Source organism: Anopheles coluzzii, chromosome 2 (genome assembly GCF_943734685.1).
Source record: "Anopheles coluzzii chromosome 2, AcolN3, whole genome shotgun sequence".
In the NCBI taxonomy this organism is placed as follows: Eukaryota; Metazoa; Arthropoda; class Insecta; order Diptera; family Culicidae; genus Anopheles; species Anopheles coluzzii.
In genome coordinates this window covers 110937035-110963025 of record NC_064670.1, presented here as the reverse complement: position 1 = coordinate 110963025, position 25991 = coordinate 110937035, and the positions used below count along the sequence as shown (strand labels likewise).

General features: G+C 48.2%; 2 protein-coding genes across 3 annotated transcripts in view; both read left to right on the top strand.

Moving 5' to 3' along the window:
• The window catches only part of LOC120947288 (protein still life, isoform SIF type 1), a 98806-nt gene that overhangs the window by 67307 nt on the left and 5508 nt on the right, over positions 1-25991 (top strand). For both annotated transcript variants that reach the window (XM_049605003.1, XM_049605002.1), the window contains exons 14-29: positions 11044-11189; positions 11272-11683; positions 12614-13225; positions 13311-13497; positions 13582-13696; positions 13767-13918; positions 14086-14399; positions 14487-14681; positions 14767-14875; positions 14956-15273; positions 15475-15632; positions 15729-15916; positions 16860-17034; positions 17128-17314; positions 17401-17551; positions 17645-17748. In XM_049605003.1, the coding sequence (XP_049460960.1) occupies positions 11044-11189; positions 11272-11683; positions 12614-13225; positions 13311-13497; positions 13582-13696; positions 13767-13918; positions 14086-14399; positions 14487-14681; positions 14767-14875; positions 14956-15273; positions 15475-15632; positions 15729-15916; positions 16860-17034; positions 17128-17314; positions 17401-17551; positions 17645-17748 (3523 nt within the window). The remainder of the gene's footprint in view (positions 1-11043; positions 11190-11271; positions 11684-12613; positions 13226-13310; positions 13498-13581; positions 13697-13766; positions 13919-14085; positions 14400-14486; positions 14682-14766; positions 14876-14955; positions 15274-15474; positions 15633-15728; positions 15917-16859; positions 17035-17127; positions 17315-17400; positions 17552-17644; positions 17749-25991) is intronic.
• On the top strand, positions 17755-22388 carry LOC120947289 (serine/arginine repetitive matrix protein 1-like). The gene has a single exon (XM_040362492.2). It carries the CDS (start codon positions 17790-17792, stop codon positions 19911-19913), a length of 2124 nt encoding a protein of 707 aa, XP_040218426.2. The 5' UTR covers positions 17755-17789; the 3' UTR covers positions 19914-22388.

Here is a 25991-nt window from a genome sequence, read left to right as displayed (position 1 = left end):
CTGGCCGCAACCGCTACACCTTTCCCCCTTCGGCCCAAGGTAGCAAAATGGGGAGATTTTTCCCCCCTTTCCTGTGCCATTATCCTGACGCAAGACCCTTGACGTTTCTGTGCCCGCGTTCCCCGCCCGTTGGAACGTTGCTTTGCTGCCCCTCTTCGTCCAGCGTATGCTCTCCGCACCCGGCGCCGAGGTCGCCGTCCGACGATAAATAGGGGGAGTCACCTTTTTGCAGCCAGGAAGTAGGACCACATCATGCCTGGTGCCGCACGTCGCCGTGGTGCACTCGTCGTGGTTGCGATGCTGCGGCCATACCATGTGCAGGTGGTGGTGATGATGATGATGATGATGGAAGGCTCACTCATTTTGCGAGACGGCAATTTTACGTTTCCGGTCGCTGGTGCGGAAACGGTTTCTAGTACTCTCGCTTTCGCTACATTTGCTACCACGTGCCAACCTTTGCACCGACCCGCACCTGCCACATTCAATCTACGGATTTGGTCTCATTTGAATACGAGAAAAAAAGAGGTGAGCCTCGCCTCCCGCCCCCCGCGACAACCGAAACGGGTGTACCTTTGATGTTTTAATAATGAACAGTTGGCGCGTTCACACACACACACATGCATGCAGCGTATCAGAAACGTTGAGCGTACTGAACACATGCGAACAACCTTTTTACTTCTTTTCGGCTGCCCATTTTCGTGCCCTGCATCCACCAACTCGCGTCTGTAAGCTGCGCTGTTTGTATTTGTTGCGCCCCCAATCGTGTTGGGATGGCAAAAAAGAAGGGGCGGGTTTCGTACCTATTTTCATAGATTTTTCCTCCATTTTCTACCAACCCTATCTAAGCACCGCCGGACGGGGTGGGAGGCGATGGTACGCATTTTACGGTTAGATGCAATTTTCATTTAAGCGAAACAGTAACTACGGTGCTTTGTACAGGGTCAGGGAGGCAGCGTTTAGTGACCTTTTGATTTGCTGGCCCTTTCTAAGGATGGTGCACGTACTGTGTGATTGGGTTTTGGGGAAACAAGGCAGCTTTATGTTCCGGAATTTTATCCAACAGCTGAGAGTTGGGTTTCTAAATAACAACTGGGCTGAAAAACGTTTGGCATATGATAATTAAACAAAATTGTTTGGCAATGTTATTAAAATGGCAATTAGTAAATTATTTTATTCAACATACATCCCTTGAGCAGTGATATCCCTAATTTCCAACTTTTCGATGCCATTTTTGAAGTACAATTTGTTTTTTGACTCCAAATAGGCCTCACTATCGGCTTTGGCTTTTCGGAGATTTCATCTTTCAAACGCTCCAATAACTGAATGTAATACTTACTTACTTACTTTCCTACTTATTTACTTACTTACTTACTTATCCGGCACTACAACCGCTTTTCGGTCTTGGCCTGGCTCAGGAGTGTCCGAAACCTCTGTCGTACAAGGGCGGACGCCTCTATCCTTGTGGACGGCCTAAAAAGACTTTGCGGAGGGCTAAGTCGTCTGGTTCCATGCACACAACATGGCAAGACAACCGGAGCCTGGCGAGTTTGCTACGCCGCACGACAGTGAGATCGCCATAGCTCTCGTATATCTCGTCGTTACAACAACTCCTCCCTAGCCCTTTCACACATACTGGGCCAAGAATCCTTCTGAGCATCTTCCTCTCGAACGCGGCTAAGAGGGTTTCGTCAGATTTGAACAGCGTCCATGTCTCAGAGTACCGGTACGATGCAATGAGTACTCGATGTGATAGTCACTGTTAATTGTCTTTCCTTTCTCAAGAGAGTCGATGAAGATAGTTCTTTGCGAGTCCCAAACAGAAGCTTACGCCATAACCCTGCCAGCTGATCGTTACGTTTTTACTTCGTTACGTGAAGTTAGGTCTCATCTATGGCAACATGCCGACGCATAAATGATTTATTTTTGCTTAAACAGCTCCAAACACTGCTGCCAATCATGAACTCGTTGTTGTTTTTGATCAAATGTAAGCTCGCGCGGCAGCATTTTTTGCATAGAGCTTTCCCATATCTGAACGGCCGTGAACGATATGTGCAAAACGTTCCTTTGATATCTTTAGGGTGTCAGTTTTCAGAAACAACTTCACGTTACGGTTGTTTTTAATTGTTTTTTTTTTTATTTTTATTTTTCATGCCTAATAAATAGATAATATAGAATGTTATATTATCTATTATCTATTATCTATCCAAGAATAAAGATAGCTAGAGAGTTAAGAAGAGAGGGAGGGAGAGAAAGATTAAAAAAGAGGAATGATTAGAGAAATTACTTAAACTGACGCATGAACGGCAAAGACGATCTATCAGAACATTTTAATCTACAACAATTAGCCGCAGTGCTACTACGTAGTTGATGAAACTGAGTACTTTTTTCATATATTGTATGCTCTTGTGAAATCCACGACTATTTTTAAAGCAAATGTCATGACTATTTCGAAAAATTCACGCAAAACAAACACTTTCTTCAGTAAAACTGTATAATTCAACGACCTGTGTCTATATTTTTCGTCCCTATTAATAGAAATAGCACGATCAAATGCTTAAATGGCTGATAATAGAATGCTTGCAGCTTGCCTTTGTAATGCTTTTTCAACTCAAACTATAATTGTTTCCCGTCACATGTACTGGATACGATACAGCAATTATTTCGGACATGTAGTTTCGTTCCCATAACGATTCCCATAACGCACTCAGTGCACTATTTTTATTACCCATGCACTTTAATGATTATTTAGCATTGTTAGCAAAGCTCAATGGCAATGGCTCAAAGTTATGGGCTAATTTTAACCCACTTGAATCAACAGCGCCTCGAGCGCAGCTAAGGCTGCCATTTCCGGTTGCTGTCAGGACCGAGACGCTTGGGCCAGCAGCACAATTTACAATCATCGAGATAGGTGCAATGGAAATGGAAAAACAGCTCAAACACGTGGAATTAATTCGCCTCCTTTCTTCTTCTTCCCCTCCCAACGGTCATTGATTGTCGGATGGACTCGAATCCCCTTACCTATATCGCTCAACGGCGATAAGCACTCGCCGTAACCTGGGTGCAGTATGTTACCGTCATCTTTCACATTTCCTTTGGCAGGTCATGCACAACTACACACACACACACACACACACACACACACACATGCAGGAACATGCTCATCGATTCTGTTCCGTACCGTTACCATTGGTTGCAATTTTGTCCAATGAATTTTCCAGATCCTTGCCGGGTGGTCGGTCCGTGTCTTGTTTCCATTCTTTTTACCCCATTGCTTCGATTCACCGCGCGCCAAAAGAATACCTAGCCCGGAAATGGATGACAACAGGCAAACACAACGGACGACACACACCCGGGTGCAGTGGAGCAAGAAAAAAATGGGGACGAAAAAGGCTCTTGCAGTGTGTGCGTGTGTGTGTGAGAGAGAGAGAGATATCCTTTTTTTTGTTCCAACTAGCACACTAGTGGCACTAAATCAAACCCGCAAAAGGGGAGAAATCAGATAGATGACACCTGGGGAATGTGTGAGGGGAAGTGGTTGGGCAGCTGGGAAAGGATGGCAGAAGGAAGGAACGTTGAATAGAAACTCGTAGCAACAGCGTGCAAAATGGCATGAGGTACAGTGTTCAGGGATGCGAAGAAGATGCGGAGGATGCAGCACAAACAAACAGGACGAACCTGGACAAAGAAGTCTTCGTTGCTGGTGAAAGATGTCGCTTGTTGGGGTGCAACTGTGGTGCAATATTTTCTGCTAGAATTACACACAGCGCGGGAGCACATTTTGTGCTACTTGCTGGTTCAGAAGTTGTGTTAGATATTCATACATATTGTGTCGTACGTTTGGTACAGCTTTAGGTTTATTTACTATATATTACTATATATTTTTTATTATTTATAAGCGAATCATATCGATTTCTTATTATTGAAAGAGGATTAAAATCACATCCAAAAGTAACCGAAAAAAAGATTGTTTAGTTAGTTAGACAACTAAATACAAAGCAAAACCAAACCATGTTCTGAAGTAATCGCTACGGTACATCGCTCAAGCACTCTAAGCAGAACATCATTGGAATTGGGGAAATGAAGGAATGGAAGGTCCAAATCGTTCATTCTACGAAGAGGCGTATATAGCCATCGATTTCACTTCAGTAGGATCGCCCCCAGGGTTATGGGCTCTTGTCACTTCAACTAACCGTACCATAGATCGTGGAGCAATAAGTAACGATGTTCACTTTCGCAAACGTCCATAAAAGGATGCCCTTCTTCCTACTATCATACCATCAACCAAAAAAAAAAAATGACGTTCAACAGTAATAAAAAATCGAACACTATAGCAAGGAGGGCAAAGTGGTGCTGCATCATCTTGACGTTGTAACGATTTTCGAAACAAAAAAAAAAGAACAAGATCGCTGCAGTCAAGATTGAAACGGAATTGCATCGATTCGGTTCGATTCTCTGGCTCTGCGTTTGTGGAGGGGAGGAAATTCGGAAGAGGGCATAGGATAGAAATTATCGAAAAATTCCAACTACCATTCCGCATACGTACTTCGGTTCGTGTCCATGGTGAAGTGTTCGACTTGAATTGGATGAAATATGGCAGCCTAGCTTACTACCCATCCAGGCACCAGGTGTGGCGTGTTGGGACTATGCACACACACTCACACTGCTTCCAGTCGTACCGTTCAATCAAACTCAAATCAAGAATAAATCATGCCCTATCCACATTAAACACACATACACATACAGACTAAATGGCATCCCATCGTAGCAAGACGAAAAAACGAAATCAGAAAGCAGAAACAGGGAATACAGCGTACAAGAAATGGGAATTTATAATGATAAAAATCGATCCAAATGGTGTAGATTTGAAGCTTTCACACTGACATTCGCAGGAATAAAAAAAATACTTGCTCACACTCTCCGACACACAGACACACCATTTTTCAGACACGTAAAATATAGATTGATGGTTACACCTGTTCTAGCCAGATGGTGAAAAATTGGCAGTACGACCGTCTATTTGCGCTTCCTAATGATCACCTTTACTGTGATTGTGAGTGTGTGGCTGTATTGACTGATGCGGAAATTTTCACCGGAATAACTGTCAATTTAGCAACATTCCAATTTGTTCTATGATTTGCGCGGTTAAATTTCACACTAAGGTAACATTGTGTAACGATTTAAATTTATATGAATCAGTTCTTGAATTTGTGCTGATCTGATTTCTTGGCCAAAAGCGACAGCTTCTTTACATGCATCCACTTTGTTTGTTTTAAGCACCATGCTGCAATCCAATTTCCAGTGATTTCGTATGCATCATAACTTGGGTAGGCGTTATTTCACGGGAAAAGAGAAACGCATTCGTCCACTCAGGCACGGTTAACGCACAATCCCGAACAGCTTTCAAATCCGAAGCTACCGGCCTTGAGTGTCACTCGAACGGCATCGAACGCCGGCCGTTGCAAGCGAATGAATGTGCAAAACCAAAACCACTTTTGCCAAAGGACAAAGCAATGCCGATACAGCGACAGCCGGAGCCTCTTGCTTGATCCCAATCTCCATTTCCACCAGTGTGCTTCACGCACCAAGCTTACAAGCATCCGGTCCCGTACGCGCTATGGCGCCGCCATTGGTTGTCAACAAGCGCCACATCTGTGATGGAAAGGAAGCAGCTTATTTTTCCCTTGCCAGATTGGGTTGAAAACAGGGAAATAGGTCCTCAATTCTTCTTGGGAAAAGCTTAGGTCGCAGGCGGTCTTCATCACAATTCCGTGCCGCTTGATAAACCTTTTACTGAAATCGATTGTGTGCCGTTGCGTTCGAAGTCAATGCACTTACGGGGATGGAAACAAATTTCATGATTAGCGAGGTTAATATTTTTCCTCTTCAATCGTGACTTGTTTTGTAGAATGTTTTTTTTTTCCATTTTATCGGGAAAGTTCTATCTTAGTAAATTTAAATGTACTCGCTACGATATCAATATACGATGTAACAAGCGATCCTAAGCCCAGAATTTCTCTTAAACCTTCTCAGATTTAGGGTGTCATGCTTCATACCAGGAATTCATTTTTATCATTTTCGTTACACTCAAATGCATACGAGGCACATTAGCCTGCATAGTAAAAAAAAAGGATATCTGTTCCCTCATATTACGCAACCTAGTTAGATCCAAACAGAGACCATCCCAATTTAAGCCTTTATCCAAGCACCATCACAATTGCAGCCACAATAGTGCTAACTAAACACTTCACCAGTATCATTGCGACTGAAATGACATTCCATAATTACCCATTCCCGTGTTTGCCCGACAAAAACATCGTCAGCTCATCTTCCCGCAAAATGCTTCACTCTTCCGTAAATGCTCCATGTTATTGTTTGATTCATTCTTAAAACATCATCCATAACACACCGAACCGTCCTGGTGGAACACCGTGTCGAGAGATGCATTTTCCCGATAAGGTGAACGATTTGGGGACGGTGGGTGGAGGGGGGGGGGGGAGCGGTATGCTTATTTGTGGAGCCGTGAGACAACCAGGGGGGCAAGCGTAAGATTTGTTGCATAACATAAATAAAACATGACGCTCACTTTTCCATATTAAGTGGAATAGAAATGCAAGTCCGCACTGCCACGCGTGAAGGGTAGAACGTGCCAGTAGATGCGCCGCCCCGCAATCTGCATCTGCATACAGCAAATATTATCTATCATTGTGTTTCATCATCAGCAGCCCTGTGCACACGTTGATGCTTCCCACAAACAGTGGCCGCTCTTTCGCACCCGATATGCTAATGCTTATCGGAAGTGACCCGTTGCGGGTGTCGGAGGAGCAGCACCGAGCAACCAAGGCAACCAGAGCAAAATTAGAACAGTAGGCCGGTGGTTGTAGCAGCTACCAGCAGCAGCACACAAAAGCCTGGCAAACGTTTGCCGTTGCATCCGTTCTGTAAATACGTAACGCAGGCCTACGGCAGGGTGGAACGGTGGCAAGTGGCACGCGGGAACGGGGCATAATGCCTGCAACAATGCGAAGCAGGGAGCGAAAAACATTGCAGCGCAGTACCACAGTGCTAATTAAAGTAGCATATCCTGGGTGGGTTGGAGACGGGTTAGGAGCTCCAAGAATGCTGCTACGGTAGCGGATGTAGAGTGCTTCTTTTCTACCGAGTGTGTTCTTTACTCGTGTCGGCTCGTCTCCTCGCCGTAGCGGAAGAGAGCTTTTTTTGCATTCTTCTATCTGTTTCCGCTGCCTGCACTTCTTGCGTGAACAGGACTGCGCTCAACAGTAGCACGCTGGCAGGAGATTTCTTCATCAGCCGCTGCTTCCAGTGCGACGGCACCGACTCAATGGCAGGATCTCGTTTTCCCAGCGAGCGCATGGGTGAAGTTTTGACAAAACACCAGCGCCCGCACCCCAGCAGCAGCTGCAACGGATGGGCTGCCCCCTAGCAGCAGGTGCATCACAAAGCTACACACGCAGGCTGCAGGCACATTGTTGCTCACCTCAAACGACCGACCGACCCCGAAGAGGCTGGCCCAATTTTCGGCAGGACCAAAGTTTCCGGGTGGCATATACACTAAGAATAACATCCCCACCGGCTTTTGCTGACAGCCTCTTCTCTTTGGTGGTTTCATTTCCCATATACCGCCCCAATTCCAAGCAACGCTCCAAACGTTCGGAAAGTGATGACGTACGCAAACGAAACTTTGAACCTTTGCCGTACCGGACTACCTACTGCTACTGGTCGCCAACTGGGCGCCAGCGTTCCTACTGCACGCTACTCTGGGAGCTTTTCCTTTTGCACAGCGGGGTGAAAATTAATGGCGGACAATTTTCTGCTGCTTGCATAACGGCCACCGGCACCGGCTTCGCGAATGGGTGGGTGTGTGTGTGTGCTGCATGTGTTTTTGTGTGCAATTTTTCATCCCAAACGTTCCTGTGGCTCGGCGATGCCAACGGTGTACGGCCAGTGCTGTCAAACTCGATTTCGTTTGCAGTTATTACTGTACAGATTGAACGGAGTAATAGAAAATTATGATTTAAAGATGAGTTTTCAGCTATTTTGTTAATATCACATTACAAAACTACTATTTTACATATTGTGTCACCTTTCTCATTGAATCACTTTATCTATAAGGTTGTATTAAATTACACTTTCGGAAAAAAATCAAAGCATTTAAAAGCGTTTCGAATATCTTTTGCAAGTCTTTTTTTATTCGGGAGGAATTTTAAAAGCCTTGTAAAGCATCACAAATTCCAACCAACAGCAACTGCAGTCCAAATTTAGGAACTTGCATCTGTTGACTTTTTGCCTTTTTTCCAATTTTCACGTTTCCGGCTTTTCAATTTTCATGTTCAACGAATAGTTTACTCAAAGTAAAGCACTCACTAGACTGAAATGAAAAAGCGTATTGCTTAGTAAAAAATAACTTCCGCACTAACATGTATCTCAGCACAACAAGTTCCAAGAACCATTTTTCCAAAAGGCAAGAAAATTGCATTTCTTTCTGAACAGTTCCTCCAAACTGTTACCAGCAAGAAACTTCAAATCTTTAACTCCCCCTAAACTAAAAGTATTTTGACAGCCCTGAAAGTTTCCTCATTTGTGATGAAAACTACAGCGCGACACGGTGCATTGCTTAAAACCATGCGACGACGGCATGATTTGAGCCGCGCTCGGGTTGAGTGCGCGGAATATTGTTTTTTTTTCGCAACCCCACCCCGCTCCTGCCTACCCAAACGAGCTGAGTTTGTCAACAACGAATCCATCCATCCCGTCGACAGCGAGCGAAGCAGCAGCAACAACAAGGGAAAAAATCGCCCGAGATTGTACATAAATGACGGCAGCGATCTCGGGCAGCGAGCATATGAAGAAGGATTGTTGTCAACGTCGTCAACATGATTTCTGTTGTTTCTGGCCCGCGTTCCGGGATCGCAACTTCACCAACGACGACGGAGCCCGACGACGATGACGACGACAACTACGACGACCGTGCAAAAAGATAGTGGACTATTATCTTGTTTACACAGCTTTGCTCATATCCACATGAGGTAGCTTTTTCCGTCCCTACACGCCTGTCCCCTATCCCGTACATCGTACCACAATGGCACGGCGCTCCGTGCTGGCATCTCACCCGAACCCGGTCCAGAGACAGGCCCTACCCATCGTCGAGAGCGGGGGTCGTATACTGTGGCAGGTGCAGGTGCGGGATGTTGCAACGTGCGCAACATTATGCCTGCTGCTACTCTTGCCAACCGAGAACCAGAACCATAAATCACGTGCCCCAGCAGATGCAACCGTGAACGGTAGCGGTATTTACTCACCGTTCGTCGTGCGCGGCTTCCACGGCCAGAAACAAATAAATCCTTCATCCTTGCCCGGTCGGCTGCGACAGTAAGCAGCGGCGTAGCAAGTAGCGTGTGCGTATGAGTTTCCACTCCTAATCGCACAATATTGCGCACCTTGTGCAATCCACTTGAAGCTCCACTCGAATCATACCATGCCGAACCCGATTTCCTGCTGGTGTTGTAGTGGAAGGATATGGAAATATGATAGGAGAGATTTATGAGTTTTTTTTTTCTTCAACCTTACTTACCGTTCATACGTATTCGGTTCCTTCCAGCTGTCACCTTTTTGGACTGTCGCTTCGCAGGTTACATTTTTTACCTTTCTCCCTTGGGAGACCTGTTCCGCCCATTCCTGGTAGATTTTCAACGTGCTTGACCTTTTCGGCGCACTACTTAAAGCGCTGCTGACATTTTGAAGGAGTAATCATATCTTCCCGGTCTTTTTTTTCGCAAAACTGATCCTGGAATGTAGGACAAAAATTTACATTTTGCCGCAGCTTTGTTACCCTGCGGGAAGCGGAATGACAAAAGAAATTTTCTTTCCATAACTGTGCCATTGTTTCGAGTTTGTGCCCCGTGAAAGGAGCACTGTTTATTGCAGCGTAGTTTTCTTGGGCATGCAACTCGACTGCATTGTTGGTTTAATGGATTCGTTCATTCTGTCTGTTTATTTATTCATGATTTTGTTCTCATTTTCAAAACCAATCAAACGGACGACGAGATGATTTATCGATATAAAAATATTGCTGCTTCACGTTGTTTTTTGTTTTGTTTGTTTTGCAATGAATAATTGTATCCTGCACATTTAACAGGAGTTTATGAATCATTCGATTGGAAACTATCTCGTATCGATATTAAATTTAGCATCAAATTAAAATCCAACACATTTGCAACCGAACTCAGTGCACACCGCTGCTTTTAATTAAACGATATCGAACTCCCTCCTGCTGCCGTCCTTTCCTTCAATCCCTTCAATCAACCTCTAAAACTAGCTCCAGCTTCCAGTTCAATTCCTCCCCAAGTCATCGAGCGTGCTCTACGTGCTTAATCAACCAGCAAAACTGGCAAAACTATCATTTTCTACCACATTTTCCAATCGCATACCGATCGCGCACCGCGCTGCAACCGGTTGAATGCGTGATGCTTTGTACCGTGCCGCTGGCAGTCAGTGGCGGGCATCATTATTATATCCGCGGAACAGAGCGTCACGTGCGTCTTCTCCGCCTTCAATCTCCGCCATCGATAGCCGCCGCCACGGGGCACGGGCACAAATTTACACAATGCACTTTACACACTTTGTTGCACGCCAGCTGTGGATTCGCTAGCGTACGCGCGCCTGTCCCTAATCAATCATTCCCCATCCCCGCCCCGAAAGGCAAAAGCCCGCCCTATAATGCAAATGTATGCTCACGCTTCGGATCACACGGATTTCCTGCGCTTGCCGTGCGCTGATCCACGGTGACAAATTACAATGAATTCTTGGCTCAGCCGTGTCTCGTTCTCGCCCCGTTCGTTTCGTTTCCCGGCCTTTGCTGCATAAATAATGCGCCACCGTACTGGATTGCTGGATTGCCCCGGAGGCGTGAGGGAATTACTTACGACAGGATTACACGCCAGCCGTTCAAAAAGGCCTCTGGCTCGTTTGCCTCCACCTGCTTATCCGCTCTACATTTGCATTCTCCCATTTTCCGCTCTTTTCCAGATATCGGACGATGATCGCATGAGCCTTACGACAGCCGTTTCGGATGAGGACGACGGAGAAAGCGTGATGGCCTCACCGTACAAAGCGAAGGCGACCGGTACGGCGGCCGCCTCCTTCAACTGTACTGGCGCTGTGCGAAAGGCGGGGTAAGTATCGCAAGGGTAAAACGGTCCCCTTGGAGCCATGTTCTGACCATCGCGCGACCCTTTCGCTTTGCCTCACCTGCAGCTTCCTGTCGGTGAAGAAGTGGCTGCTGCGCAAGAAGCACCAGATCGAGCTGGCCCGCAAGCGCGGCTGGAAGGGCTACTGGGTGTGCCTGAAGGGTACGACCCTGCTGTTCTATCCGTGCGATTCGCGCGAGGGCCGCTCGGTCGAGGCCGCCCCGAAGCATCTGATCATCGTCGACGGTGCGATCATGCAGCCGATACCGGAGCATCCGAAGCGGGACTACATCTTCTGCCTCAGCACGGCCTTCGGCGACGCGTACCTGTTCCAGGCGCCCTGCCAGGTCGAGCTGGAGAACTGGGTCAACAGTATACACAGTGCCTGCGCGGCCGCGTTCGCTCGACACCGCGGCAAGACGGGTACGCTGCATCTGCTCCAGGAGGAGATCTTCCGCCTCGAAAAAGCAATAGAATCGGTAAGTGACCACGTGAGTGCGGACAACATACCTGTGTGAACGTTTTGTGCTGTTAAATGCATAACTTGGGGCGTTTTGCTCGACAAATCACATACTTTTAGGCGTACTTGTCGATCATGCAATTCGTGTGATAATACGCTTCAAGTCATAACATATCAAAAATGGTATTAGTACCATGTAGTATCTAAAGGCACTCTGCAATTCATTGCAGTCGTATGATTAAAAGGCGAATAATGCCAATTGACTCAAAGTCCCTATAATTTTTTTTGTTTTAAATCGTATGACAAAATGCCTAAACTTATACTACTATAAAGACGTCACTATTCCAAACACAATTATTTAGCCCATATTGCTCTACACATCACATACTTTAAGGCGGATTTTTCATTCAAGCTAATTGTGAGACAAACCGCCTAAAGTAGGACTATAACTAGAACTCTATTTCTATTATACTATGTTATAGTATCTAAGCGCACATACTTCTATACATTGCATACTTTTAGGCTTATTTACAATTCAACATTAAAATGTGAAATAGACTTTAAACTACAGCAAAAGTACTACTTCTCTTATGTATAGAATAATGGATATTTTTAACCAGCTTTGTTTTTAATGCAATTCTTGTAAGAAAATGCCAGAATTTATACTAAATCAAACATATTACTACTAATGAGTAACTGTATTCAGTAGCATTGCTGTTCAAATTGCATACCTTAATGAATATTTGATCCTTTCCAAAATAATGCTATAGCGCTTTATAAGGCAATACGTGTTGCATACTTTTAGGCAAATTCGTTATTCTTATAGTTTGAGTAACGAACCTCCTAAAGCTATAACAAGAAAAAACATTCTCAATATTTTAATAACTTAATTGTTGCCTCCTTCTTCTGGCCACATTCCCTACCCCTACCCTGCCGCCCCATCCCGCAGGATCACAAGCTGAAGCACATGGCGGACCTGCAGCAGAGCGTCGTCACCGATGCGGACACGCGCCACCAGATCCAGCAGCAGATACTGCAGTGGGAGGAAAACCTCGAGCGGCTGCACTGCGAACAGTTCCGCCTGCGCTGCTACATGGCGTCGCTCCAGAACGGCGAGCTGCCGAACCCGAAGTCACTGCTGACGCACGTGTCGCGCCCCACCAAGAACACGCTCAACAAGCTCGGCGTCTTTACGGTGTCGTCGTTCCACGCATTCATCTGCGCCCGGTCGCCCTCGCTGCTAAACAACCTGCTGGCGGGCCGGGGTGCGACCAAGCGGCGCCCCCCGATCCTGTCGCGCTCGAACAGCGGCTCCAGCCGGCGCTCGATGCAGATCAACTCGCGCGACGAGCCGGAAAAGAGCTACAAGGTGGCGCTGCCGGAGAACACCTTCGCCACGGTATACCTGCGCGAGGGCATGTCGGTGGAGGAGTTCCTCGCGAGCGCCTGCAGCCGCAAGAACCTGAACCCGATGGAGCACTTCGTGCGGGTGAAGAAGCGCCGGGATATGGAAGATCACAACTACTTTGTTCCTCACAGAAACGATTTGATTGAAACATATGTAAGTGTTTGGAACGGGGGCAGGAACGGAGATCGAGTGGCAACATCTTCTAATCCTCATTTCCATGTCTCAACTCATCCCTCAGCTACACACCCATGAGGTAGTGGAAGTGTGCGCGAAAATTTTATATCAAGTAGAACTACAACGAACAACGCTCGAGCAGATGTGGGGCTTCTCGGTGGAGGCGGAGCTGATCGAAAATGCGGACCGGCAGGACGAGCTCTGCTGCTACGTGAGCCGCGTCGAGGACAAGAGTGTTGCCATGCAGAACGGTACGTCTGTGCAGAGGAGCGTTAATGCTCAATCCTACGGTGTCTTACCTATTCTTCTCCCCTCTCCAATCGCTCTCACACCAGGTGTCATTAAAGGTGATGAAATAATTGTGATAAACGGTGCAATCGTTTCCGACCTGGACATGATGTACTTGGAAAGTGTGCTTCAGGAAGAACAAGCCTTATGCATGATGATGAGGTAGGTTCGAAGTGCTTTCAACGCACCACCGCTTGAAACTTTAATGCATTATTCGCCCTCTCATGACCAGATCTTCCCGCACGGAACCACCGGATCTCGTCGGCATCATGCGCTCGACCGACGACATCATCGAGTCGCTGGTGTGTCCACCGCCACCATCGGATCCACCCGTCATTAGCGAGGAGATGATATCAGGCCTAATCGTTCCCGCACCCGGCTGGCGTAAGTATCCATCTCAAAGCACTACGTCTCTCTCTTTCTCTCTCCTATTCTCTGTGCGTGCAAGTTGCCTATGGCCGACAATGATCAAAACCGCAAAAACAATCACACACTCCTACCTTGTGCTCTTCTGCCGCTTCTGACGTTCAAAGGACGTTCGTGTATTGCAGGCAAGGAGGTGTACTCGCCGGAGGTCGAAAGCTCACCCGCACCTTCGTCGAACGATCCGCACCTGCTGTCGATGGACCGTTCCAAGCCGTCGTCGCGCACCAGCAGCTTCGAGATCGAGAATCTGCTCAAGTCGGCCGAACAGGTGACCGGGTTCTGTCGCTCGCCGCAGGAGACGCGCAAATCCAGCCCCACCGGTTCGGTGGCATCGTCCGTGTCGAACGTCATGCTCACACCGTCGCGCCAGCTGACCGATGCGGAGAAGCTGCGCAAGGTCATCCTCGAGCTGGTGGACACGGAGAAATCGTACGTTAAGGTAGGTTAGGGGCGGAACAACAACAACAACGGGAGCTAGGTTGTACGGTGAGCTTGAACCATTTCAAATTGATTCCCACGGATGCAGCATCTGAACAATCTGCTCGAGTACTATCTGGAGCCGCTGAAGCGCGAAACATTCCTGTCAAATGCCGAGATTACGGCACTGTTCGGCAACATTCAAGAGATCGTCACATTCCAGCGCCAGTTCCTGAACAATCTCGAGGAAGCGCTGGATCTCGAGCCCGACTTCCATCAGCTGGAGCATCCGAGCCAGTTTAAGGTAGGGATATTGCAGTGCCGATGACTTGCTGCGGTTACTTTTTCTTGAACATTTCTGTTTTCTAAACTTAACATTTACACCTCAGAACGTACTGTTTGCCATTGGATCCGCATTTTTGTACTACGTCAACCACTTCAAGCTGTACTCGTCCTTCTGTGCCAGCCACAGCAAGGCCCAGAAAGTGCTGCATCCAAGTAAGACTCTGCTGTTGGACCATATCTTCATGTCTCAAGCACATTCTAACGCTCTGCTTTCTGTCACCTTCAACCTTCAGATGAAGGCAATCAGGCACTGCAGGAGTTCCTGGCCGCTAGAAATCCCAAACAGCAGCACAGCAGCACCCTCGAGTCGTTCCTGATCAAACCGATACAGCGCATCCTGAAGTATCCGCTGCTGCTGCAGCAGCTGCGCAACCTGACCGATCCGAACGCGGCCGAGCATCTGCACCTGGTCGAGGCACTGAAGGGCATGGAGAAGGTGGCCGAGCACATCAACGAGATGCAGCGCATCCACGAGGAGTACGGTGCCATCTTTGACCATCTGTTCCGGCAGCACCAGAAGTCCTGCAAGCAGCCGATCGATCTCAGCCCTGGTAGTATGGACACAAACCGTCCCCTCAGGCTTTTGACTATCCCGCGCGCTCCTACTACCCGGTTGTCCTGTTTTGGTTTCTGCTTTTCGTTTTATTCCACCATCGCCATCTTTCCACTCGTTTTGCCTCTTTGAGATTGCAAATAAAAAACTACAACAGATCTACAATCTTGCCCATTCTCTTACCCACCAAACGACCTAGGCGATCTGCTCTACTACGGTGGCGTCGAGTGGCTCAACATCAGCGACTTTCTCGGCAAGATCAAGAAGGGGCTGGAGCTGCACGCGATGTGCTTCGTCTTCAAGTCGGCGGTCGTCTTCCTGTGCAAGGAGCGCTTGCGGCAGAAGAAAAAGCTCATGGTAAGCGTAGCGCTTATGGTGGCAGCACAGCAAAGGAGTGGAGTTTACTTAACAAACTTTGCTGTCTTCTTGCTACTCCCAAAACAAAATAAACAGGGCGTCTCGAGCAAGAACGCCACGAACGAGGTGGAGATCATCCGCTACCAGGTGCTGATACCGGTCACCGAGGTACAGGTAAGGGCTTCCTCCGCCAAGGACATGGATTCGCACTTCCTCTGGGAGCTGATACACCTCCGGTCCCAGCTGCAGCGCCGTTCCGAGAAAGTCTACGTACTGTCGAACAGGTAAGCGCTAATCCACTAAACTAGATTTGGCAAGTTGCTCATTCGATGGATGGAAAGTTTCAATTGAAGCACACACACACATACATAAATACATAGTAGAGACAAGAGTGCCGGAGTTGAAAGAAAGGCAAAAAACAATTTCAACGTCTCGGTTGAAAGCAGGGATTTACCGAAGACAAACAAAGCGCACATATGCTGCTGCTGCTTCGGCGCTGTAAGCTGGTACACCGTGTAGAAAGTGCACGGAATAACAGAAATCTATTAATTTAAATCGGATTACGATGCAGCTCGATGCTTGCCCTGAAAGGGCATTACACACGCAAGAAGGTGGTGAGTCGTTGCCCGTTCGGACGCTCCACGCACCGTTTTCTGCCAGGGGAAAACTTTCCAATCCATAGTTGGAGCATGTTTTTCTCCTTCGCTGTTGCGAGCTTCCTTTACAAGAAACTGTCGCGCTGGAGGGAAGAAAGCGCCAATCCAATTCACTGCCGGCCAAGAGACGAGAGCCGCGCCACTCTGTGCAATTTTTGCGGATTAGCAGAGGGAAGCCGGCGTAATAGCTCCCGCATTGAACGATGATTGAAGAAAACAAACTCCCAGCGCCTCAGTTGCTCTCAACAATCTCAATCTCAAACCCGTCGCAAACATCCGCTTCGGTCCGCGAGTACACGACACACGCCAGGAAAGTAAATCACTGGAACGAACACTCTTCTCTGTGAGTGATTTTGTATCATCCTTGGGCGAAGGAGTTGTTTTTGCACGCCGGAAGATGCTGCAAGTGTACGGAAATACTTTGAACAGTATTCCGGCGCCATTTTACCCCCCAAACATCCGTTTTCCATCGACATGAGCGCTTGTTACATTACCCCGTGTTTACGCCTCCTAGCGTAATGCGTCTCATCCGGGGCATGTGTTTGTACAAATCTCTCCTTTCCTGTTACAGCACCGCCGAGTTCCGTAACGCGTTCCTCAAGACGATCCGGCAGATTATAAGGGAAAGCGTCCGCAACATGTCGATACCGTCGCTGAAGAGTATGGGCGGCAGCACCAACTCGATGACGGGCGTCGGCAACTCTTCTTCCGGCAATTCGCAAACCCTCGAGCGACCAAAGCAGCAGGTTAGTGTGTTTGTTACTTTTTCCTTTTTTGGGTTGCGAAAACCAACAAAACCAGTATGCGGCAAAGTTTTAACCCCCGTTTTTCCCTCCCAGCCCCAGATCATGCAAGGTTCGCAGACGCTCGGCAAGCCGAAGAAATCCAAGATCAATCAGCGCCACTCGTCCGGAAACATCGACTACGATAACACGACCTCGGGCAGCCAGGAGGCGGACGACCCGCCGGTACCGCAGTACAGTGGACAGTTCCGCATGCGCAGCAAGACGGTGGGCGATGTTGGAGGTAAGAGAGGGAACCATCAAACCTTTTTGCGTACATTTTAAACACGTGAGTTGTTCTCCCTTTGCTCTTCCGTGTGGAATTTCTAGAGCAAGTGGCCGCCTGCCGACGAAACATGAACGAGCGTGAGCAGGAAAAACCGGACCCCGGTACCAAATCGGAGGGCGAGGACGATTCCCAGCAGGGCACGGTGAAGCCGAAATCTTCCCTGGGCAAAACACCGAACCATCTGACGCTGAGGTATGATGTCGTGGCAGGGATTCTGCTCGCTTTTTGGAAAGGTTCGTCGCTTGCTAACTTTTGTCCGCCTCTTCCACCTTCTCCCGTTCACAGCACCACCTCGACGCTGTCCGTGGGCAGCACCGGCAGCCAGGCGCGCCTGATACAGTCGTCCCATCCGCCGGCCACCTACCATCCGGTGCTGATGAAGGATCTAGGTAAGCGACTTTCTCCCAGTAGCGATAAGAGTGTAGTAGAGATGTTTGACCCGACCAAGGGTGCGGCCGGCGCGACCACCGCCGAGCGGCCGAAACCGACCCAAACCGACCACCAGGTGGACAGTGCGATGGATAAGCATCTCAAGAACCTCAATCTCGACAGTCTGATACAGACGGACATAGTAGAGTACATGGAGAATCTGAAGGAGCAGCACTACGAGCGCGAACAGACCGGGCTGCCGACCACCGGCAGCCTGGCGCCGTCCCAGCCCGGCAGCGTTACGCCGGCCGTCGGCGCCTCCCCACTGCCGACACGGGCACGGTCGCCGGCGACCCCACACGACACTACTCACACCACCGCACACCAGACGCAACCGACCGCGACCGCCTCCCATCCAACGTCCCCTCCCCAGATCGCTTACTCCTCCACCACTCCCAAAGCCCAAGCTGAAGAGCCGAACCAGTGCGCGTTGAAATCGTCCACCGATTCCAGTGACTCCGCCGTGGCGCCACCGCCCGAGATGTCGTCCAGTTCCGGTTCGGGCAAGAGCGATGACAGCTGCTCAGAGCGGGCGGGCGAGAAAGCGCCCGGCAAGGAGCGGCTCAGCTCGTCCGAGGGTGACGGGGGCTCACAGGGCGACCAGCGCTACCACACGCTCAGCGCATCGTCGGCCAACTCGTCGCCCGACGGTACGCTCAGCCCGAAGCCCGAGAAGACAAAGTCACCGAAGCGCATGAAGTCGGTCGAGCGTGAGAAGAGCCCGATTCGCATCATCAAGATCAAGTCGCCGCGGAACAGCATCGACATCGAGCGGCACGTGCGCATCGAGAAGAGCCCCGACCGGGCCCGGCGTGCATCGAGCCCGAGTGCGGCTGCTGGTGCTGGTGCGACTGCTGCAACCTCCAACAAAAAGCCCCCCGAAGGTGGCATTCTGAAGAAGAAGCAACCGAACGGAGGCGGTGTCGTGGGAGGCATTCTGAAGCGCTCCGTGAGCCCCTCCGTCGGGAGCAAACCGTCCGAAAGTTCGGACAGCACGGCGTCCAAAACGGACGCCAATCTGTCGTCCGACTACGAGCAGTATCAAACGGCCACGGGCAATCGGTGCTACCTATCGCTGTCGAGCGAGTATCTTGGCGTGGAGAAGGACTACCCACATATCTACCAGAATGCGACGCGCGACGAGAAGGTACGGCGGGCGAAGCGGAGCGCCTCGGTCGGTAGCACCGAGCGGATGCGCTCGGTCGAAGGGTACGAGTCGTCCTGTGGCTACTCCCCGAACACCAGCTTCGATGCGTCCTCGGTCGAGGGCAGCAAAAAGCGGTACAGCATCTCGTCCGAGCGGTCCACCGGGGAGTACCGCAAGCAGGGCTCGTACAGCCGCTCCAGCTCCCCTCTCAACGTGTACAGTCGCGATGTGTCCCCGAACCGTTGCTACGCGCGTGGTCTTTCCCCGCAAACTTCCCTAACGCGCGGTCTATCCCTTTCGCCCCAGTCCTCGTTCAAAGGCATCTCGCCGCAGAGTTCATTCAGTCGTGGTCCCTCCCCGCAGCGCGGTTACAACAGTCGTGGCCCCTCGCCCCAACGCTCCTCTGGACACGCCAGCCGCGGCGCTTCTCCGATGCGTGTCGGTGGTGCGTACTACCGCGGTAGTACCTCCCCCCACAGCTACGGTAGAGGTTTATCCCCGCAGCAAAGCTACAGTAGCCGTGGGCCGTCCCCAACTCGCAACAACTACCCACGAGGGCTATCCCCACAACGGCGCGGTAGTCGCCACTACTCACCCCCGAAAGAGCACCACTCCTCGCGTGGCCCAGTGTCGCCGCAGCGCTTCTACAGCCGGGTACCGTCGCCCGAGCGGCACTACGAGCGAGCCCGAGGCCCACTGCCCCTACCGAAGAGCCACAGCCGCGGTGCATCGCCCCAGCGCACGTACCGCCTTACCTCGTCCCGGTCGATCGACAGCTCCTCGTTTCTGGATTACGATCAAAATCCGAACCTGCACTACGCCCGCATCGAGCACGATCGGCGCGCCTACCAGCAGCAGCACCAGCAGCAGCTCCAGCAGCAACACCAGCACCATCTGCAGCAACAGCAATACGCTTCCCAGTCGACGCACGCTTCTTGTATGGAGTGCATCATGCAGGACAACATGAAGCCTCCATAGCAAAAAGCCCGCGCACGGCAGAGCCGTGCGCGGAAGAAGTCGTCCCGGGCCCGACTATACCATCAGGCCAGCTTCGACAAGTCGCCGTCGTTCGATCACGACGAGATACACGTTTAAGCTTGCATTCGTTTTATTTTACGTTCGATTTTGCTTTCAAACAAACACACTCCACGAAGAGTATGAGTCTGCAAGAGTGTATGATGACTCTTCCCAAAATACCATATACATCCAAAGGAAATATAGACCCGGAATACTACAATGCACAGCAACAGCTGGTTTTCCACCACACATCCAAGCATAATCGTACCCCTTTCCCCCGTCAAATGGCTTTGTAGCAGTAAAATCAAAACTAAACTTAATCAAAAATAGTAAATCAAACCGCACGAATAAGTGAGGAAGAGAAAGAGAACAGTGCAGCAGCGCTCCGGCGCGCCACCTAGCGTCAAATCAAACAACTACAGATGGAAATAGTTAGTGTACGCGCAGTACGCCCAATATAATATACTCATCCTACAACCGTGCGGACAAAGGAAGACAGGTGTTGAACAAGGTGCTAATGTCCGTACGGTGTCATCAACACGACACCTAGACAGCTTGGTGTGTAAACAACTGATAATCAAAGCAGTAGTTCACCCCAAACTGCTGTCGCAACGAAATCAAATCATCCCCTACTTCACCACCACAACATCGCAAAAGCCCTGCTGGAACTTCACTGGTATCGGTGTCATTTCAACGCGCCTATCACGCTTCAGTGTTTGGGTTCGGTTCACGGTACGGTTTGTTTTGTTTGGGGACACATCCTGATCCGAGGACCGGAGCGGAAGCATCGAGTCATTCAAATTTGTTTCAAAAGTGACACTAATTTCGACACTACCGTACCAGCGCCGTGCAGTTTCAACCTGGGCAGAGGTTTGACCCTTTCCCAGGGTTGTGTGTACCAGTCACGGTTAGGGTTGCGAAGCTAGATCTCCCCCGTCGATTGGGTTAAATATTCAAATTTGCAACAAGTAAACCAGCGCCGCGCGTACTAGCGTGACGGTGGACAATCTGGTTTTGCCTCCTTCCTACCTCCATCCCTCGCCCTAAACTAACGTCTCAGGCACCGGGCACAACAGCGAACGATTCACGGTACACGCCCAAGCCCCGTCCTGCACTGTGCAGGACCTCATCTCCCCTCCTACGGAGCGGGTAATATGGTTGCGAAATTAAATTACCGGCAAAACCGCACAGTTTGCCCTTCAGCCAGAGCTGCTTGCTTCCGAAGCGTGGATGGTGGTGGTGACGTGAGAAAATTGAATGACCACGGAAACGAAACTTTGCAACCCGCTCCCATCCCCACCCCGTGACTGGCTCAGGAATTCAATTACGAAACTGCAACGCAAACCGCAGTCGCCCCAATCGACCGACGTGTCAACGTGGATTGGCTCTTGGCTTCTGCTCGCCTCGGTGTGGTCCCATTCATTTCCCTGCCCTAGCTAACCCCTTTCTTGTGCCAGGTCCACAAACTCCCGGGACGACCCTCACAACACTTAACTGTTCGGTTCGAGATGAACCAGTAGGGAGGTTCCTAATGTGTTCCCATATATACCGTACCAAACAAACACACACACACACACAAGGACGCATAGGTGAAGGTAGTAGCATTGCTGCAGGTTACAAATCAAACAGCTATACGTATACCCCGTACAACAAAAATATTCAAACAATATCTCTATACATATATTACACACTATATAATCGCAACAACAACAGCCAAACAACAACCAAAATAAATACAATGGCGCAGCCCGTGTTAATCAAACAAGAAAAGCAAAACAGCAACCGAATATACTAATAATAATCCAGTACTACACAGCTACATACACAGCACCCATATATACACATATAAAGCAATTATACACCAAACATCCTTACCGTAGCGGGACAGTTCCCTAACTTTCTACTGAGATGGATTAGAGCAATAGTGGTGTGGTACCCGTACCCCGTATCGCGTGTCTGTTAGAGCCAAACTGTTAGCCAAAAACAAAAACAATATTCGTACTAATATATACATATATACATACCATATATACCAAAGTAACAATTGTAATACAGGTGAGTTTATACAACAAACAACAGATAGTCAAAGCGACGACGCGTACGCGACGCAACTATAGCCCCCCCCCCCCCTCCAACTAGCATGTTAACGTAGCGAAGCGAAACTCGTAGCCCTTCGAGCAGATAGAACTACCAACTGCAAGAAAAAACCTACAACAATAATACTAGTAAGTGCAGTTGTGTTGCACCAGAAGCAAATAGAGCAAATACAGCCCTTCCCCGTTTTCAACGACGAACCGTTCGAGTAAGCGAAAGGGAATTGAATTGCACACGCCACACGCAAGTTACCTCTCGTTTTGCTGAAGCGAGCTGAGGTGAGATGACAATTCAGCTACTACCTACTACCACTTTTCAGTTCCACACACATACACACACAAGGCACACACAAGGCACACGGCCCACGGGGTTCCTAAGTTTCCGCCCTTGCGGGACCGAGTTGATCTAACAGATCGATGATCAGTTGATCGATGAAACAGGGTGCAGCGGACAGAAACCAAAGCAACACACCGCTACCAAAGCTACTCTGACGGTGTGCAGTGTGCATACACATACACATTATATTAACCAGCAATGGGGAGCGGGAAAAATGTTGTGATTTTGTGCCAATTATCTTGTAAGACCTTTCCGATTTCGGATTGATTACCGGTATTTAATATGATAAAAAAGAAAGAAGCGTAACACGATTTTAACACTAGCGAAAAGGTACGACTTAGTTTAGACGAATTTTTCCACCCCTCACCAGATGTGGCGCGGCAGTTTTCGTTAGCAAAACGTTAGTGAAAAAAAAGCGAGCGCCCCCCTAACAGCGTTCACAGCGAGTCGAGTCGAGTAGACGTAACGGACGCGCGAACCCGCACGGTAGGGAATCGGAATGGTTGTAGCAAAGGATTTGCCAAATGTAACACTTTATCGACAATCGGGTGGGTTGAGAATGCACTGACTGTATCGTCTTATTGTGCTTTTGCGTTGTTCGTTGTTGTTCGACTGTTCAAGTGCCACAGAAGCGTAAGCTCGACAAAGCGTTACGGCTGTTACCTTCGGCTGTGGTAACGCACTGCGCTTGACACGTAACATGTGTTTTTATTATTACAAAAGCGTTTGTGTTTTCGGTTCGTGCCAAAGTGTATTAAGTACATCTCTTCCATCCATTCCGCTACGTTCGATGTTTTGTTTTTTAACGTCTAATTCTATCTCTATTTAAGGCGTAAGAGTCACAGGACACAGTGGTAAGGATCGATCGGTACCGTTTAAATGATAGTATACATAGGTAAGAGCAGCGAATCAACGTTTTATAAAACAACAAGAACAAAAAAACAACATTAAACCTTTTTACAAGCATTAAGAATTTGTAGCGTAACTTATAGATAGAGACACATTCCGGTTCGTTCGTTCAATACATTTTACTTACACGATTTTGAACGAGGAAAAGAAGAGTAAGAAAATCGATTCTTCGATCAGCTTCCTTATGCACAACCGCTATCGTCATGCCACAAGGAACGGCAATTGTCAGCGACATTTTACTCCAAAAATCAAAACCAAAAACCAAAAAGTAAAGCAACCCAATTCAGCACTGATCTTGTAACTTTCAACTCAAATGCTACAACTGTACATTGCACTCTTTAACGGATTATGAAAAACAAAACAAAAAGTCGAAAAAAAGCAGCAGCAAAGAACACTTTAAAACAATTTAACTAATCTCACGAGGAATTCTATTTTTCTACAATGCATCTTTTTATCGCTTGCACGGTTTAGGAGTGGAGACGCGGACTAGATAGAGCCGGTAGGAGGGGAAAGCTAGCTAGAGTTTTAATCGAATGGAACTACTACCCTTTAGCATTTGTTACGATTTCGATGTGTTGATGGCATGAATGGACGCCGCCACAGCGGGAGACACTAGATCAGCTCACTAGGTTGAGAGGAAAGCGGGATTTAGTTAGGACAACGAGAGATTTTTCATATTATGCTGTTACACTGTTTCCTGCGCCTTTTTGGTCAACTATAAACTGCACGCTGCAACTATTCACTAAGTCACGAGCGAATGCGTTGTTTAGCGAATTTCTCCTTACCCTCGGCAGCAGCAGGAGATGAGATACGGATGAGAAGTCTATTAACGGTAGTGTAAGCATGTACGAGGTGACGCCATTTTAACACTAACTCGATTTAGAACAACACAGAAACGCCACACAACACACTGTACACGACGCTAGCGACATGACATGGGACTGAACTGTACGCGAACGACACCAGCCCTTAGACAAGACGACTGTAGTTGCTACTGTTAGCTACTTGTGAGTTGCATGCACTGTAGCGTGTCCCCACGGACGCCCCCAACCCTTGTAGAACCATTACAAAAAGCAGAGGAAATGGATAAAGGCGGAAGTGATCGCAGGTGTACAACAAAGATGCCGAAACCTAATGCCCAACAGCCTTACATGCAGACGGGTAGCGTGCTGCCTCTGAAACCGAACGACTGTTATTTGCCGACACGTAGCAACACCGACACCCAGCCCTCCCCCCACCGTAGGCCAGTAGTAGTGCGTAGTAGTGCGAATGCGTAGCCCCTCCCCAGCCCTGGTGGCAATGTTGTTCAAAACCTTCCACTAACCACCAACGATGCATATTCGTCAAGGGGCAAGGGGTATAAATAACCTGAACTGTTTGCGCGATAAATTGCACGCGCTCTCAGGCAAAGTAAACGAGAAATGTAGCAAAGTTATAGGAGTAGAATTGCGAAGTAACAGTGACCTGCTACCACTGAAACGTACGGCGGGTACTTGCACGAAAGTGTCCCGATGGTTAACACACCTACTTTAGCTTCCCTGCCCGGTCCCGCTCCAATCGAATTGACTGTCCTGCCCTCTGCATCCTGAATGTATATTCGAACGATCGGAAAGCTTTCCTGTTGATTCCTCCTGAAACTCCTTTCGTTTGCTAGTATAGTGCAATTAGTTTATGACTTTTGTTATTGTGGTTTATTTTTATTTTTTCTAGTTTTGGCATAATTTTGTTTTATTGATGCTCTTCTTGTCCTACTTACCGTTTATGTATCTGTGTGTACGTTGTTACCTCAAGCTTTTAAGACTAGTTGTGTACGTTGTGTACGTTCCTGTTATACCAACGGCATAGAGACTGATGAGTCGCGCGACTGTACTTGCCTTAAAGTTCACTAAAATAAACAAGAAAAATAAGCCAACAACATAGTTAGCCCAAACCCTTAGCGTATCTTATATATATCAGTATTGTTAGCTAAAAACACTAACAACAAACTAGTACTCCCGTCCCACCCTGTCGTGTGAAGAATCGTTAGCGTTAGCAGTACAACAGTATGTTTGATAAAGATTTGATGCAGTAAAAAAGTACTTCTTTTGCGATTATTTCACATTAAACCTGTATAGCAGTATAGATCACCAAACTCAAAACTTCCCCCATTCATCATGCGTGTGCGTGTGTACAAATACTCACCCACTGCGCTTAGCAAGCCACCAGCCAAGCCACACCAAGCATACGAGCTGAAGGTGAGCAATGGTTACTTCCCACTTGGCTTAGGCTCTTAGATTCTCGAACCTGTAGTTTGCAACCACGTCACTGTCATTTCCTTCCCTATGCTGTTTATTTGCGCTAGCTGCGTACGCGATCAGATACTTTCCACGGTTACAAGTATGCTTTGTTACTGTTTGTTTGTTGTGCGTTTGGTTTCGATTTGCGTATTCTACTAGCCACGTTTACTATATATTTTTTTCATTATACCCAAAATTTACATCTCATTTATCCCTCTTTTCTCGACCGTGTTCTATTCTTATGTACCATTCTCTTCCCTTTGCTTTCCAACAGTTTTAACTGTCTCTCATGAATCCTCCTTCTTAACATCCATCCTGTTCCTAATGTTTCCCCCCTTTTAGGTCTTAAGTTAAGTTAGCAAAAATTGGATACATTTAAATTAACCAACAACAGCAAAAAATCTATATACTAAATTATACCAAC